At 42.7% G+C, this 13,471-nt stretch overlaps 1 protein-coding gene across 1 annotated transcript in view; it reads right to left on the bottom strand.

Annotated features, from left to right (window-relative positions):
• PTPRB (protein tyrosine phosphatase, receptor type B) overlaps positions 1-13,471 on the bottom strand; it is a 118,495-nt gene that overhangs the window by 16,246 nt on the left and 88,778 nt on the right. The window contains exons 23-29 of the mRNA XM_015405701.1: positions 12,235-12,334; positions 11,245-11,328; positions 11,129-11,146; positions 10,925-11,006; positions 7,557-7,647; positions 1,869-1,945; positions 490-624 (exon numbers count right to left, since the gene is read on the bottom strand). Coding sequence (XP_015261187.1) covers positions 490-624; positions 1,869-1,945; positions 7,557-7,647; positions 10,925-11,006; positions 11,129-11,146; positions 11,245-11,328; positions 12,235-12,334 — 587 coding nt within the window. The remainder of the gene's footprint in view (positions 1-489; positions 625-1,868; positions 1,946-7,556; positions 7,648-10,924; positions 11,007-11,128; positions 11,147-11,244; positions 11,329-12,234; positions 12,335-13,471) is intronic.

The following is a 13,471-nucleotide window of genomic DNA, read 5'->3' as shown; positions in this document are numbered from 1 at the left end:
CTCTCTTGTATAGCTCTATCAAAGCCGCTCCCATTCCCAAACTTTGCCCTCCGTAGGCTCCATCCCACAAAATCTCCAGATATTTCCTAACCCAGAGCTGGCAACCTTAGGTATCAGTGAGATAATGACCATTTCTGACTACTGGAACGTCTGCTTAGAATCCCTTTAAACCCCTTTCTGCTTTCTGCTCTATCCACGAACCGCCTGAACTGCTTTAAAAGTTTGTGGAAGTTCATGACAGTAGACCCATCATGAACTCCAGTTCGCAAACCACGAACAGGGCAAAATTTGTGACGAATTTTGCTTTGTGGTTCAGTCTGTACCCATCCCTATGCAGGTCTCTTTTCCCATACGTAGACAAGCTCTTCAAGAAGAGGCCTTTCTCTTGTTTCATAATTCAACATGTCTTGACCTTGGTTGGGTTATTTCACTGCTATTTTTGATTCAACTTTTTGCAGTAATTAAGAAGCAGGAAAACTATTTACTCACCCGGCCCTTTTCAACACATTGGGTTACCATGACAACATTGTGAACATTCTGTTCCCATGCCATTTTCCAGAAATCATCCTTTGTGCCGGGCAGAGGTCCTTGAGTTGCAATGTATTCCCTACGAAAATTATTGCCCTGCCAGTTCAGAAAACTACCATTAGTTCAGATTTCTAGCCGGTAACCAGCAACCTAACCAGACACTAGAAGTAATTGCTCCTGGATTCATGGCTTGAAAGTACAGAGCTTAAAACATCCCTTAATATTTAGGACCAGAAGAGTGGTAGAAGAGGAAGTATTAATGAACTTAGTAATATGACTGGAAATAATCAAAAGGTCATCTATACAACTACTATGCCACAAAGCAGGCTTTATTTTCCTACCAGCCACTCTTCTCCTCCCAAGACCAACCCATATAATTCAAATTATTCATCATCCCAATGAGAGGGCAGATTTACCTTGGAAAGATGCCTGAAGAACAAAAGCTCTAGATAAATAATTAGCTTTACAGTTTTTAAAAAATCTGATCCTGAGCATGGCTAAAACTTATCCATTGGAAAATATCCAAGAAAATATTTTTATTGTGGGTTAAGTCAACTATATGAATGACTGAAAAATCGTTCTTTATATTTATAATCTATGTGGTGGTAGTCCAAGCTGAAATGTGGTGGTAGATGCAACACTGTCTAAACCACCAGCTGAACTCTTCCTAGACTGTACTAAGCCAATTGACTTCAATGGATTAAGAAGGGTGTAACTCTGCTTAGGACTGTATTGTAACACTTTAATTGCTGACAAAATAAAACATTCAAAATCAGAATATTCACAAACAATTCAGTTTACATGAGAAAAGTAAAAGGTCAATATTGCTGTGAACAACAACAAAAAACCTCATAGCAGCCCTAGAGATTGGAGAAGCTGCATGGCCAGGTAGGGAGAATATCATGGAAATGAATTTATTTGGAGAGCTACAGATGTGGAGAGGTTCTGCTGTCCTTTCTTACAAAAGGAACAGTGTAATCTTTGTCAGATTTGCTGTAATGCAAGGTGCAAATGCTTCAGGATTAAATGTGGTTTCAGTCATTTGGTGCCAATAGTAGTAAATAGCTATATTTTTTTGGTGCAGGTTCTGCAAGAGCAGTGACATTTGAAAACATGTGCTTGGCTGATTACAATGCTGATGGGATATAACTACAGTAATCCTATTGAATCACCTTAAGCAGTGACTGAAGCCCAGTTTTAAGGCAGCAACTGCAGTTCTTATACTTTCAAGTACATTAGGGGAGGGAATGGTAGGTCAGAGATATAAGAACCTGATTATAGAGTATTGTGGAATATTTAATATTTTTATTATAGCTATAAAAACAAGAAGAGGTACTTACTGGGATGTAGCTTGCATTGATATAGTCTGAACATGGATCATCGTCTACATTCGAAAGTTTCACTCGTGTTGTGTCATCTGTGAAAGAGATTTGTTGAAAATATATTATTACTTGATCCTCATTACTAGAATTTTAATGGGAACATAAAAATGGGGAAAGAGTGATTGTCCTTTCACGGTATGAACCTGAGTATCTGGTTCTGTGCTGGAAAGGTCTCATATTTCTACAGTGCCTTTCATCTAGCTAGGTTAGAAACCAGGTGTAGAATACTTTAACTTGAAGGAAATACTAATTTAAAAACAAACAATGCATACAATTTTCAACAACAAACCCCCATCATGAACCATGTTCATGGCTGGATTTTCAGGCAGGAAAACAAAATTGTGATGTTCCAGATAACACTGCGTGGGTGGAGAAGCCTCTTGCACTCTTTGAGGTATGAACATTTTTTCATTTCAATTTAGGATTTTCACTCATGTCCACTGCATTCATTATTAGATTCATTGTTCACTCCCCCCCAGTGGTTTCAGTAGTAAGCTGAAACTTTCAACTCCAATTCTGAGGCTTTTTTTAAAAATAAAAAGAATGTTCTTCTCACCAGTGGTTCTGCCCTGCCATATTTAATTTTTTTGGTATTTTTTTTTGTGTGTATGTATTTGTGAGCCTGAAAGTCATGATGACTTCAGGCAACCCCTAGTGAGGCTAGGACATTTCAGAGAGGTGGCTTGATATTTCCTGCCTCTGCGTCCTAGCCCTGGTATTCCTTGGAGGTCGCCCTTCCAAGTACTTGCTAGGGTTGGCTCTGCTTAGCTTCTGAGATCTGACAAGATGGGGCTTGCCTGGGCTATCCAGGTCAGGGCTGCCCTGCCATATTTCAGACAAATAGAATGAATGGTCCTACAGGCAACTCATTTCTGGCTGAACTGTCTCTGTCCAATTTGAATGATGTCCTCTGGAATCATACTTTCACTAAGGGATCATCTCTGCCAAATTTCAGAGATAAGATAAAGGTCCCAACTATTTAGGTAATAAAATCTTCATGAGACACAGCAGGCATGGGGAAATATCTGGTAACACAAAGTCAAGCGGAGGTGCATGGTACACAATGGCCATCATTTGCCATCCTGAGGAATGCAGGCAGCAGGGACAGATCTGCCCTTTACTTTAAGATCTGCCCTTTCCTGGGACATTTCCCAGTGGGCAGCTGCCAGGCAAGCTGAATTCCAGTGGTGCTGGAGGTGGCATGGGCTGATGCAATGGGCTACGCCTCTTGTCATTGTCACCACTGGCCAGGCTCTGGGACTGCTTGGCTTGGCTTCCTTGAACCATTGTAATAAAATTCCCCATCAAATACAGTTGGAGAAAAGGAACGGGATAGATACCTGACACTCAGGCAGCTTTACTGTGCAGGTCCAGGGAGGTGTTTTGTGTGCCAAGAAGGCAGAACAAGGCTGCATCTACATGAGGGTACAAAAACATACCCCTACAATGGCAGCCCTCCCCTTGGACGCACACCTTAATGTGCTGAGGGCTTTGTATGTGTCAACAAAGCTGAGAGCAATACCGTAAGGGGTCTAAACTCCTAGCAGAGTCATTCGAGGCAGGAATGGTCTCAGCTGAGACACTAGACGGAGATGCATCCACCCCCTTTGGGGATCAATGGCCACATCAGCAGAAGAGAACAGACAGTTCCAGTGGTGATGGGGGCAGAGGAATCCTTGAAGGGTAGCTAATGGGCGACAGCAGTAAAGGAAGGTGACACCAGCGGAAGATCTTTCATAGACAATGGCAGTGGCACCACAGTTAACCCTGGTTAGTATTGAGCAGAAGAAGGCTTACCTTGAAAAACTTATGATGAGACAAAAAGTTATAGTACTGGTAGATGGAACCTCCAGGTGGGATAGGACCCAATCACCTACTAGGGAAGAGCTGGAGACAACTATAACTAGTGCTATTCTTAATGATGCAACTGAAGTAAAGCTGAAAGGATATTCAGTTGTTGATGTGAACGGATGCAAAAGAGAAGCACTTTGATGCATATAATAGAAACTTGGAATGTGAGAAGTATGAATCAAGGTAAGCTCGAAATTGTTAAACAAGAAATGAGACATTTAAACACTGCAATCCCGAGAGTTAGCGAAGTGAAGTGAAGTGGATTAGGACATTTTCAGTCAAAAAATTACAAAGTGTTTTATTTGGGGTGGTGGTGGTGACAAACACATAAGGAATGGAGTTGCCCTAATAGCAAGGCAAGATGTAGCGGAGGCAGTCAGGGGTTATAATGCAAATGCTGACCAAATAATATCAATCAGACTTCATGGAAAGCCTATCAATATAATCATCACTCAAGTTTATGCCCCAAATTTATGCTGCTGAGAAACAAATTGAAAGCTTTTATGCAAACGTTCAGAAAGAAATTGATCACACACTCAAACAAGATGTGCTGATAATCATAGGTGACTAGAACACAAAAGCAGGCAACAAAGCAGAACCAAATATTGTTGGAAGATTTGGGCTAGGATCATGAAATGAAGCAGAAGAGCCACTCACAGAATTCCATGAAGACAACAATTTGTTTATTGCAAACACGTTTCAGGCAACCAAACAGGTGACTGTATACATGGACATCACCAGACAGCCAATACAGAAATCAAACAGATTACATAATCAGAAGCAGAAGACAGAGAAGCTCTATTCTCTTGGCTAAAACAAGACCAGGAGCCAATTGTGGTACAGATTGTTAATCTAATTGAATTGTTAAATCTAATTGAAAATTAGAAAAAAAGCTGAAGAAAAACACCCAAACTGTCATGGTGCTAAAACACAAACAACATTTTTGAAGAGAGTAAAGACCATGTAAAGAACAGATCTGCATTACTAAGTTAAAGGGAACATGAACCAGAAGAACTATGGATTGAAACTAGAGATATTATCATGGAAGAGTGTGCAAAGTCTATTCCCATAGCTAAAAAAAAAGCCTCAATAGATGACTGATGAAACTCCTAAAATTCCTAAAGATAGACGAGAAACAAAAGTAAAAAAAGGTGACAGAAACAGAATCAAAAGCCTAAATGCAACATTCCAGCAACTCACATGTAGAGACAAAGGGAATTATTATAATAATCAGTGTAAAGAAATAGAAGAGATCAACAGAAAAGGAAGAAGAACACATCGGTTCCATAAAATCCAAAAAATTAAAGGGAATTTTAAAGCACAATTCAGCATGCTGAAAGATCAACACAGAAATATGTTAAATGGACAAAATGAAGACAGGTTGGGAGCAATACACTGAAGACCTATACAAATGAGAGAAAGGAATGACAGATTCCTTTCAAGAAGAATCTTTTGAGGAAAAACCTACAGTTCTAGAAAGTGAAGTGAGAGCTGCACTGAAGGCAATTGGGAGAAACAAATCACCAGGAGTAGATGGGATATCAACAGAGCTATTCCAATACTATGTATGGGTGTGAAAGGTGGACAATGATGAAAGCTGACTGGAAAAAAGTAGATTCCTTTGAAATGTGGTGTTGGAGGAGGGTTTAACGGATACTGCGGACTGCCAGAAAGACAAAGTGGGTTCTAGATCAAATCAAGCCTGAACTTTCCCAAGAAGTTAAAATGACTAAACTGAGGCTATCATACTTTGGTCACATTATGAGGAGACAAGAGTCCCTGGAAAAAACAAGAATGCTAGGAAAAGCTGAAGGCAGCAGGAAAAGAGGAAGACCCAACATGAAATGGATTGACTCAATTAAGGAAGCCACGGCCCTCAGTCTGCAAGACATGAGAATACCTGTTAACAATAGGACATGTTAGAAGACATTAATTCATAGGGCTGCCATACGTTGTTAGCAACTTGATGGCACTTACACATACAAAGGGCCGGCTCTCCCACTAGGCCAACTAGGCACTCGGCTAGAGCAGGAGGCCCTGGATGGGGGTGCCGAAGTTCGCCTCCCCCCGCCAAAAGCCAGTGCCGATCCCCAAGGCTCCACTCCGCATCCCTCCACATCCTTCCCACCTGCCCGGACCCTCTCCAGCGACCCATGGCCGGCGGGGAAAGGTGCAGGAGGTAAGCGTGCCCTGCAGAAAGAAAGCGCTGCAGCCTCAAGTTTGCGCAAGGGGGGGGAGGATTGTGTGAATGATTCTCGGCGGAAGCGGTGGAGAGATCGCGGCCTCCGGGGGCAAAGCGATGGCGGTGTTTCACCTCCCCCCCTCCCTGGGGACAGCCTGCCGTTTGCATGGGCCCCGGAGGGGACCGCTGTCACCCGAGTTTCCCAGAGGGAAACCAGCGCCTGAGCCAGCCAGCCCTCCGCCTCAGCGCCCCCCGGGACCACACGCCGGGAGAAAGAAAACGCCGTGGCCTCAAGTTTGTGCACTGGGGGGGGGAGGATTATGTGAATCATTCCTGGAACCTGGAGTTCCACCGCCAGCTACCCTCTCCAGGCCCCACTAGGAGGTTGGCACCTGCAGTCTGCAGCCTCGCCTCGGGCCGGCCCTGCACACACACACAATGGCAACAACAGCACAAGAAACAAGAACAGGCAGGAGCCACATCCAGAAGCCCTTTTCTTGATCTGCTCCTGCTGTTGCCTCCTGGTCCTCCCCGTTTTCTCCATCAAGCCTGCACAGGAGCACAGACATGATAGTGTTTTTGACTACTTCCCAGAGTCCAGAATCCCCCCTTTCCTTCCTTTTTCCTGCCAACCCCATGCTGTAGTGTTAGAAAAGCCCTTTGGACTAAAAAGGGGGGAAATGGTTCCAGACTGCAAGCTCCCCCACACCATTTTGAAAGCAGTGGCTTCCATACAGCGGCTGCATTCAGAAGTCATCCTACTGTTTTGCCTTTGAGCTGGAGAAAATGGTTCAAAGGGAGAAAACCCCTCCCGGAAGCCCAGACTTGATATGTCATGTGAATGCTTCCATTTATTGGGGAGGTTTCCTGTTGACTGTGCAGAGAAAAATTCCTGTCTGGATGTCACATAGTGGGTGGAATATGCTCCCCTTCCCCAAAGTTGAGCATGTAGAGTTGCACAACAATTCCCAGTGATTCCCCAGTAAGTACTGCTGAGGCCTCCAGCCCATTTAAGTGTTGTTCCCCTCACTACATACTAAAGTAGGATTTTTGTTATTTGCAGATGAAAAATATTTGTTTTCTTTGGAAATAAGTCTCACTTACTCTGTTTTAAAGTCATGGAAGGAATCCATGATTTTAAGTTTATTCTTATGGAGAGAACCTGTTGTCTACCAAATCAGTACTACTGGGTGAGTGATTTATGAGCATACTATAATGAGTTCAGGTGCTGATTTTTTTGAAAGACTACTATGGAAGTAACTCTGCTGTTTATCTTTTGGGGCAGATCTCATAAAATCAGCCATCCATGAAGAGATTCCTATTTATTGCTACATTTGCCTACCATCAACACTGACAATTCAGCAAAATTGCTTTAACAGCTGAAGCTTTTCATAACCAGGGTGAACATTATTAGACACTGTATGTCAGCAAACAGTTTTTCTTGAGCATATATTATGAATCTCAAAGAACAGGACCCTCTGGGCAGAAGAGCTTTGCTGCTAGGGAGGATACTGGGAAGAGAGATATGCCTCATTTTCTGTCCACTTGTTCCTTTTGCTGAAAAGATAGGAGGAGGAAGAGAAGAAAAGGCTCATGTCCAGTGTTAGACTTACAGGGCAATATATTATTGTATCGATTTTTTCCTCGGTTTTCTGGCAGAAGTGCTATGTCGCACGATTGGTTTCGACCCACATCTTTCAGGTCCTATAAAAGGCAAAAGCAAATGGGAGGTGAAAATACTTAAATAATGTTAATGTACATACCGTACAGAATATCAGCTATCCAAGACCAAAGGATGAGAATATATCTGTATGTGACTGAAATGAAACAAATCTGCCTTAATGACTGTGCTATGGAACAGATGGTCACAGAACCTACCAGGGGAGAGGCGATCCTGAATTTGGTTCTAAGTAACGTACAATACCTGGTGAGAGACGTAAAAGTGATTGCACCACTTGGGAACACTGACCATAATGTTATTGAGTTTAATATTTGTATAAACAGGGAGTTGCCCCAAAAGACTGACACAACCACTTTTAACTTTAAAAGGGGTAACTTCTCTGATATGAGGGGACATGTGAGGAAGAAACTAAAAGGAAAAGTAGAAAGGGTCAAAACCACTGGGGAAGCTTGGAGACTATTTAAAACAACAATCCTAGAAGCTCAGAAAAAATATATACCGCGGGTTAGGAAAGGCACAAATAGGTATAGGAAAAAGCCTGCATGGTTAACAAACAAAGTAATGGAAGCTGTAAAAGGTAAGAAGGATTCCTTTAAGTGGTGGAAAGCTAGTCTCAGTGAGGTTGATAAAAGGGAACGCAGGCTGTGGCAAATAAAATGCAAGTCTGTGATCAGGCAGGCAAAAAGGGAATATGAGGAGCACATAGCAAAAAACATAAAGACCAACAATAACACTTTCTTCAAATACATTAGAAGCAGGAAACCAGTCAGGGAGGCAGTGGGGCCCTTGGATGACCAAGGGGTAAAAGGAGTAGTGAAGGATGATAGTGAAGGATGAGAAGCTGAATGCATTCTTTGCCTCTGTCTTCACTGTGGAAGATATGAAGTGCTTGCCCACTCCAGAACCGCTGATTTCAGGAAGGGTGTTGAAAGACCTGAGTCAGATTGAGGTGATGAGAAAGGAGGTCCTACGACTGATAGACAACTTTAAAACTGATAAATCACCAGGCCCGGATGGCATACATCCGAGAGTTCTGAAAGAACTCAAATGTGAACTTGTGGATCTCCTTACAAAAATGTGTAATCTTTCATTAAAATCTGCTTCCATTCCTGAGGACTGGAAGGTAGCTAATGTCACTGCCATCTTTAAAAAGGGTTCCAGAGGAGATCCAGGAAATTACAGGCCAGTTTGACATCGATACTAGGTAAGTTGGTGGAAATTGTTATTAAGGAACAAATTAGTAGGCACATTGATGAACAAAAACTATTGAGGCAGACTCAGCATGGGTTCTGTAAGGGAAGATATTGTCTCACTAACCTGTTTTTTGAGGGAGTGAACAAACATGTGGACAAGGGGGACCCAATAGATGTTGTTTACCTTGACTTCCAGAAAGCTTTTGATAAGGTTCCTCATCAAAGGCTCCTACATAAGCTCAATAGTCACGGGATAAAAGGACAAGTCCTCTTGTGGATCAAAAGCTGGCTAATTAATAGGAGCTTTAGAAGTCAGTGCAGGACAAGCCATTGCAGACTGGTGAAGCTCCTGGAATTAATAATTACAAGGTTCAGATTATAAACTGCAGCAATTTATAACGTTCATCCCCAATCTCAAGTGAGCATTATTAATGAGCTCGTCTTGAGCCTGAACTATACTCAAGGCCAGAGAGGAAACCTTCCCTGTTTCCTACCTTCCCACTCACTTGGCAACAGAAGCTGCTATAGTACTAGCAGGGTGTGGGGAGGACAGGATGGAGGAAGCAAAGTCTCTCCCTCCCTTTGTCACTTGAATGCTGCCATAGTAACACCCTGGGTTCAAGGAATCCTGGGAGATACAGTTTCCAGGGTACCCTATGCCCCTAAAATCTCAACTCCATCTCTTCCTTCAATGAAAATGTCGAGACAGTGTGTGACTGCAATAAAAAAGGCCAATGCTATGCTGGGGATTATTAGGAAGGGAATTGAAAACAAATCAGCCAGTATCATAATGCCCCTGTATAAATCAATGGTGTGACCTCATTTGGAGTACTGTGTACAGTTATGGTCACTACACCTCAAAAAGGATATTATAGCATTGGAAAAAGTGCAGAAAAGGGCAACTAGAATGATAAAAGGGTTGGAACACTTTCCCTATGAAGAAAGGTTAAAACGCGTGGGGCTCTTTAGCTTGGAGAAACAACGGCTGAGGGATGACATGATCAAAGTTTATAAGATTATGCATGGGATAGAACAGGTAGAGAAAGTACTTTTCTCTCTTTCTCACAATACAAGAACTTGTGGGCATTCAATGAAATTGCTGAGCAGTCGGGTTACAACAGATAAAAGGAAGTACTTCTTCACCCAAAGAGTGATTAACACATGGAATTCACTGCCACAGGAAGTGGTGGCAGCTACAAGCATGGACAGCTTCAAAGGGGAATTAGATAAGCATATGGAGCAGAAGTCCATCAGTGGCTATTAGCCACAAGGTATAGATAGGAACTCTCAGGCTGGGGCAGGTGATGCTCTGTATTCTTGGTGCTTGGGGGGGGCAACAGTGGGAGGGCTTCTAGTGTCCTGGCCCCACTGCTGGACCTCCTGATGGCACCTGGTACCTTTGGTCACTGTGTGACAGAGTGTTGGACTGGGTGAGCCATTGGCCTGATCCAACATTGGCTTCTATTATGTTCTTATGGCTTGAGGCACACACAAAGCATTGAGGCATTTGTCAGCCAGCCTTTGCCCTCTCACCTTTCCCAGGGCAACCCCTTCCTGACAGGTTGCTCTTCCATACTAAGCTGCTGTTCAACAAAATGATCAACCACTTCCCATCATGCCAGATTAAGCTGCTCTTTGGGAAGTTGCAAGTCCCTTTAAATATATATAAATAATACAAGACTCTGGAGGTTGACAAGTAATCTACAGAGAATCAGCTGACTTGAGTTGGAATGGAGGGGTGTGAGGCTGGGTGAATGGGATGTACTTCAGGATCAGAAAGTGTATGTACCACTGGATGGAAGCTGAGGATGGACAAGCTGGTAAACACAGATACTTTTGTGCAAACCACTGGGGCATAGGCAGACTACGGTGGCATCTAAATTTGCAGTCATTCCACAATGCCCTCCACCCTGGCCCTGCCACCAAATATGTGATCTAATCTCTTGGTTATGCAAAATGCATCTCCTTCCCTCAGTGCCCGCCCTTTCCTTTGCAATTTCCATTCACTTTAATGGGACAGTTCTGGAGTAAACACATTGTGAATTGTGACCAGATGTACCCAAACAACCCATTTGAACAATCCCTTCTCAGACTGTTAGAGTCTTACCTCATATTCCTTGGACAGGAGGTAGTTGGAATCTGCTTGAAGCTTAGTGAAGTGCATTTCAAATTGATTTACTTTTATTGGGCTGGAACAGTCAAGGGAAAAAAACAAACCCTCAGCTGAGATCACAGCATATAAACAAGGAGACAGTTTTATCCAAATCAGTGGAAAGAATGTTATCTGCAGTGAATTAGTTTTAGTTCTTACCTGGAAGTTTTCCGGTTCCTTTAAGTGATTTGGAAAGAAAAAAAAAGAATGTGTCAGCTGGTGGGGAGGCAGAATGCATTGTCCTGTGATGCTGGGGGCAAACACTTTGACCTTACCCTTTTGGTCCCAGATTCAAGTGGACTGACAGTGGCCTGTCCCTTCGAATGCTCATCCTTGCTGTTGGTCTTTCATGACCACCACTACAATACAAATACATGACAAGCATAAAATTTGATTCACTAGGGTTAGTTTGGACTGCTAGGAAAGGTCATATGTGGTCCAAAACAAACATGCTCTCTTCAGGCACAACACTAAACCATGGTTTATTTGAGCTAGTGTGAAATAGTGACACCAGGATTTAGCTGGCAGGCACTCCTTCAAGTCATGGTTTGTTTTGACAAATGCTGTTTTCATAATCTTCACTCAGGCCAAGCATCTCTGCAGTTGGGAAGTGTGCAAGGGTGGCACCGGGGACCAAATCAGGATTCAGGGTTGGATCCTGATGAAAAGATCCACACATGGATGATGGGGGGGGGCAGTTTCCCTGCAGCAGTCCTCCAACTGCTTCCTTGTGTTGTTCCTGGGGTTCCCCAGAATTTTAGGGGGCATTTTTGGCTGCTTCAGGAGAGGGAAGGTATGAAAGCTATGCATCTGTGCTCAGCATTTAGATGGGATCCAACCCCAAGACAGAATGTCTGCATTCATAAATAATGAAAACCTATTGTTAAGACTAGTTCATTAATCATTGCTAACATCAAACCATGGGTTTCAGATCCTGGTTTAAGGATTCTAAGTAACCACAGCTGGTAAAATGGGCTGCATTTGGACAATCACGGTAATTCATTTTCATTTAATGGAACATGTGATGTCTGAACCATGCCGCTATGTTTGTTGCAAGAACAATTCAAGAATTAATCACCACAACACAACTATTTTGCTGCAGTGTGCTCCTGCTTTGCACTTGATGTATCTAATATTAAAAATATAATATTAGTTTCCACATTCAAAGCATCTCTTTGACATGCCCTGAGATTTATATCACCCTATATATGATTTTCCATATACCTGTTAATACTGGAAAGAAAGAAACACGAATCCCTACTCACTTTACTTTTCGCCTGCAGATGAGAAATGCGGTGACAGCAACCATCATAATAATAAGGAATAAACCAGCGCTCACCCCTTCTATAACTCCAAATAAGGGCTCTAAAACAATTGAATACATAAATCAAATAAATAATCTGCATATAGATTTTTGAGGCTAAAAGAAGTGCATTCTATGATACACTATTCTTACCCCCTGATTTACAGTTTTCTGATGATCCAATAACAATATACTAATACACAGAGAGAGAGAGAGATTGCACAATGTGATCAATTGTTGCAAATAGCCTAAAATGTATAGCTTCCACACAAACTGCACATTGTGTAAGCAGTGTGCATACTTCCCAAGCAGAGATAAGGCACAATGACTAGCCAATGGACATTATTCATGTGGAGGCTATGCATGTTAATTGGCCAATGTGCAAAATCCCCAATTCTTTATGACACTTTCTTATAAGGATGCTGCAAACTTTGCAGTGACCATGTTTAACAGGATGACATATTGTGTTTGACAGCCATCATCAGCTGTGAGCCAAATGTCAATCTATTCGCATGTCTACCTTCTCCTTTGAACGGCTGTTAAACAGCTTTGCAGCTGCACTGTAACTATGGTGATGGAGTTTCATTTCTTTGCCTTTTAGCGGCTTTTGCAACTGCACTGTAGATGAGAGACAATTCTCTACAGAGTCATGAACAGTAGGGCCAGGTAATTAAATGATGTGATGGGGGATCTATGCCTCCAATAAGGTTTTTAAAAAAATGTACACACATGAAATAGTACAGATGTCGACATTAACACCAACTGGTAAGACTTTTTAAAAAAAACCAAGTTGGGAGAATGATTGCTTTACTCAGGGCACGATCACACGCACAATTAGCCTCGCCATAGGTGCGAATGCCGGGCGTGATCAGACACGAATATCTGGGAAGCGCCCCCCACGCGTCGGCAACCCATTTTGTTCTGCTGCAGAAGCAGAGTAAAAAGACACTGGGGAAAATCCAGTAGTAAACAGGTTGCGACAGGCCACGGATGGAGTTTCCCGTGTCTGATCACTCCAGCGTGCGCTCATGGCATCAGGATGGTCTGATCAGGCCGTCCCGACTCTGTGCCATTGTTTTTTCCTCCCTCCTCAGTATGTGCATCATCGCACCTTCCATAGGGAGCCCTCAGTGTGGAGAAGCGATTCATTGATTCCTTGTGTAAGCGCATTGGAAACAAACAGCAAAAAACCCAAACAA

The sequence above is a fragment of the Gekko japonicus genome, unplaced genomic scaffold (genome assembly GCF_001447785.1).
Source record: "Gekko japonicus isolate JY-2015 unplaced genomic scaffold, Gekko_japonicus_V1.1 scaffold53, whole genome shotgun sequence".
NCBI classification, from domain to species: Eukaryota; Metazoa; Chordata; class Lepidosauria; order Squamata; family Gekkonidae; genus Gekko; species Gekko japonicus.
This window is presented reverse-complemented; position numbering and strand designations above follow the sequence as displayed.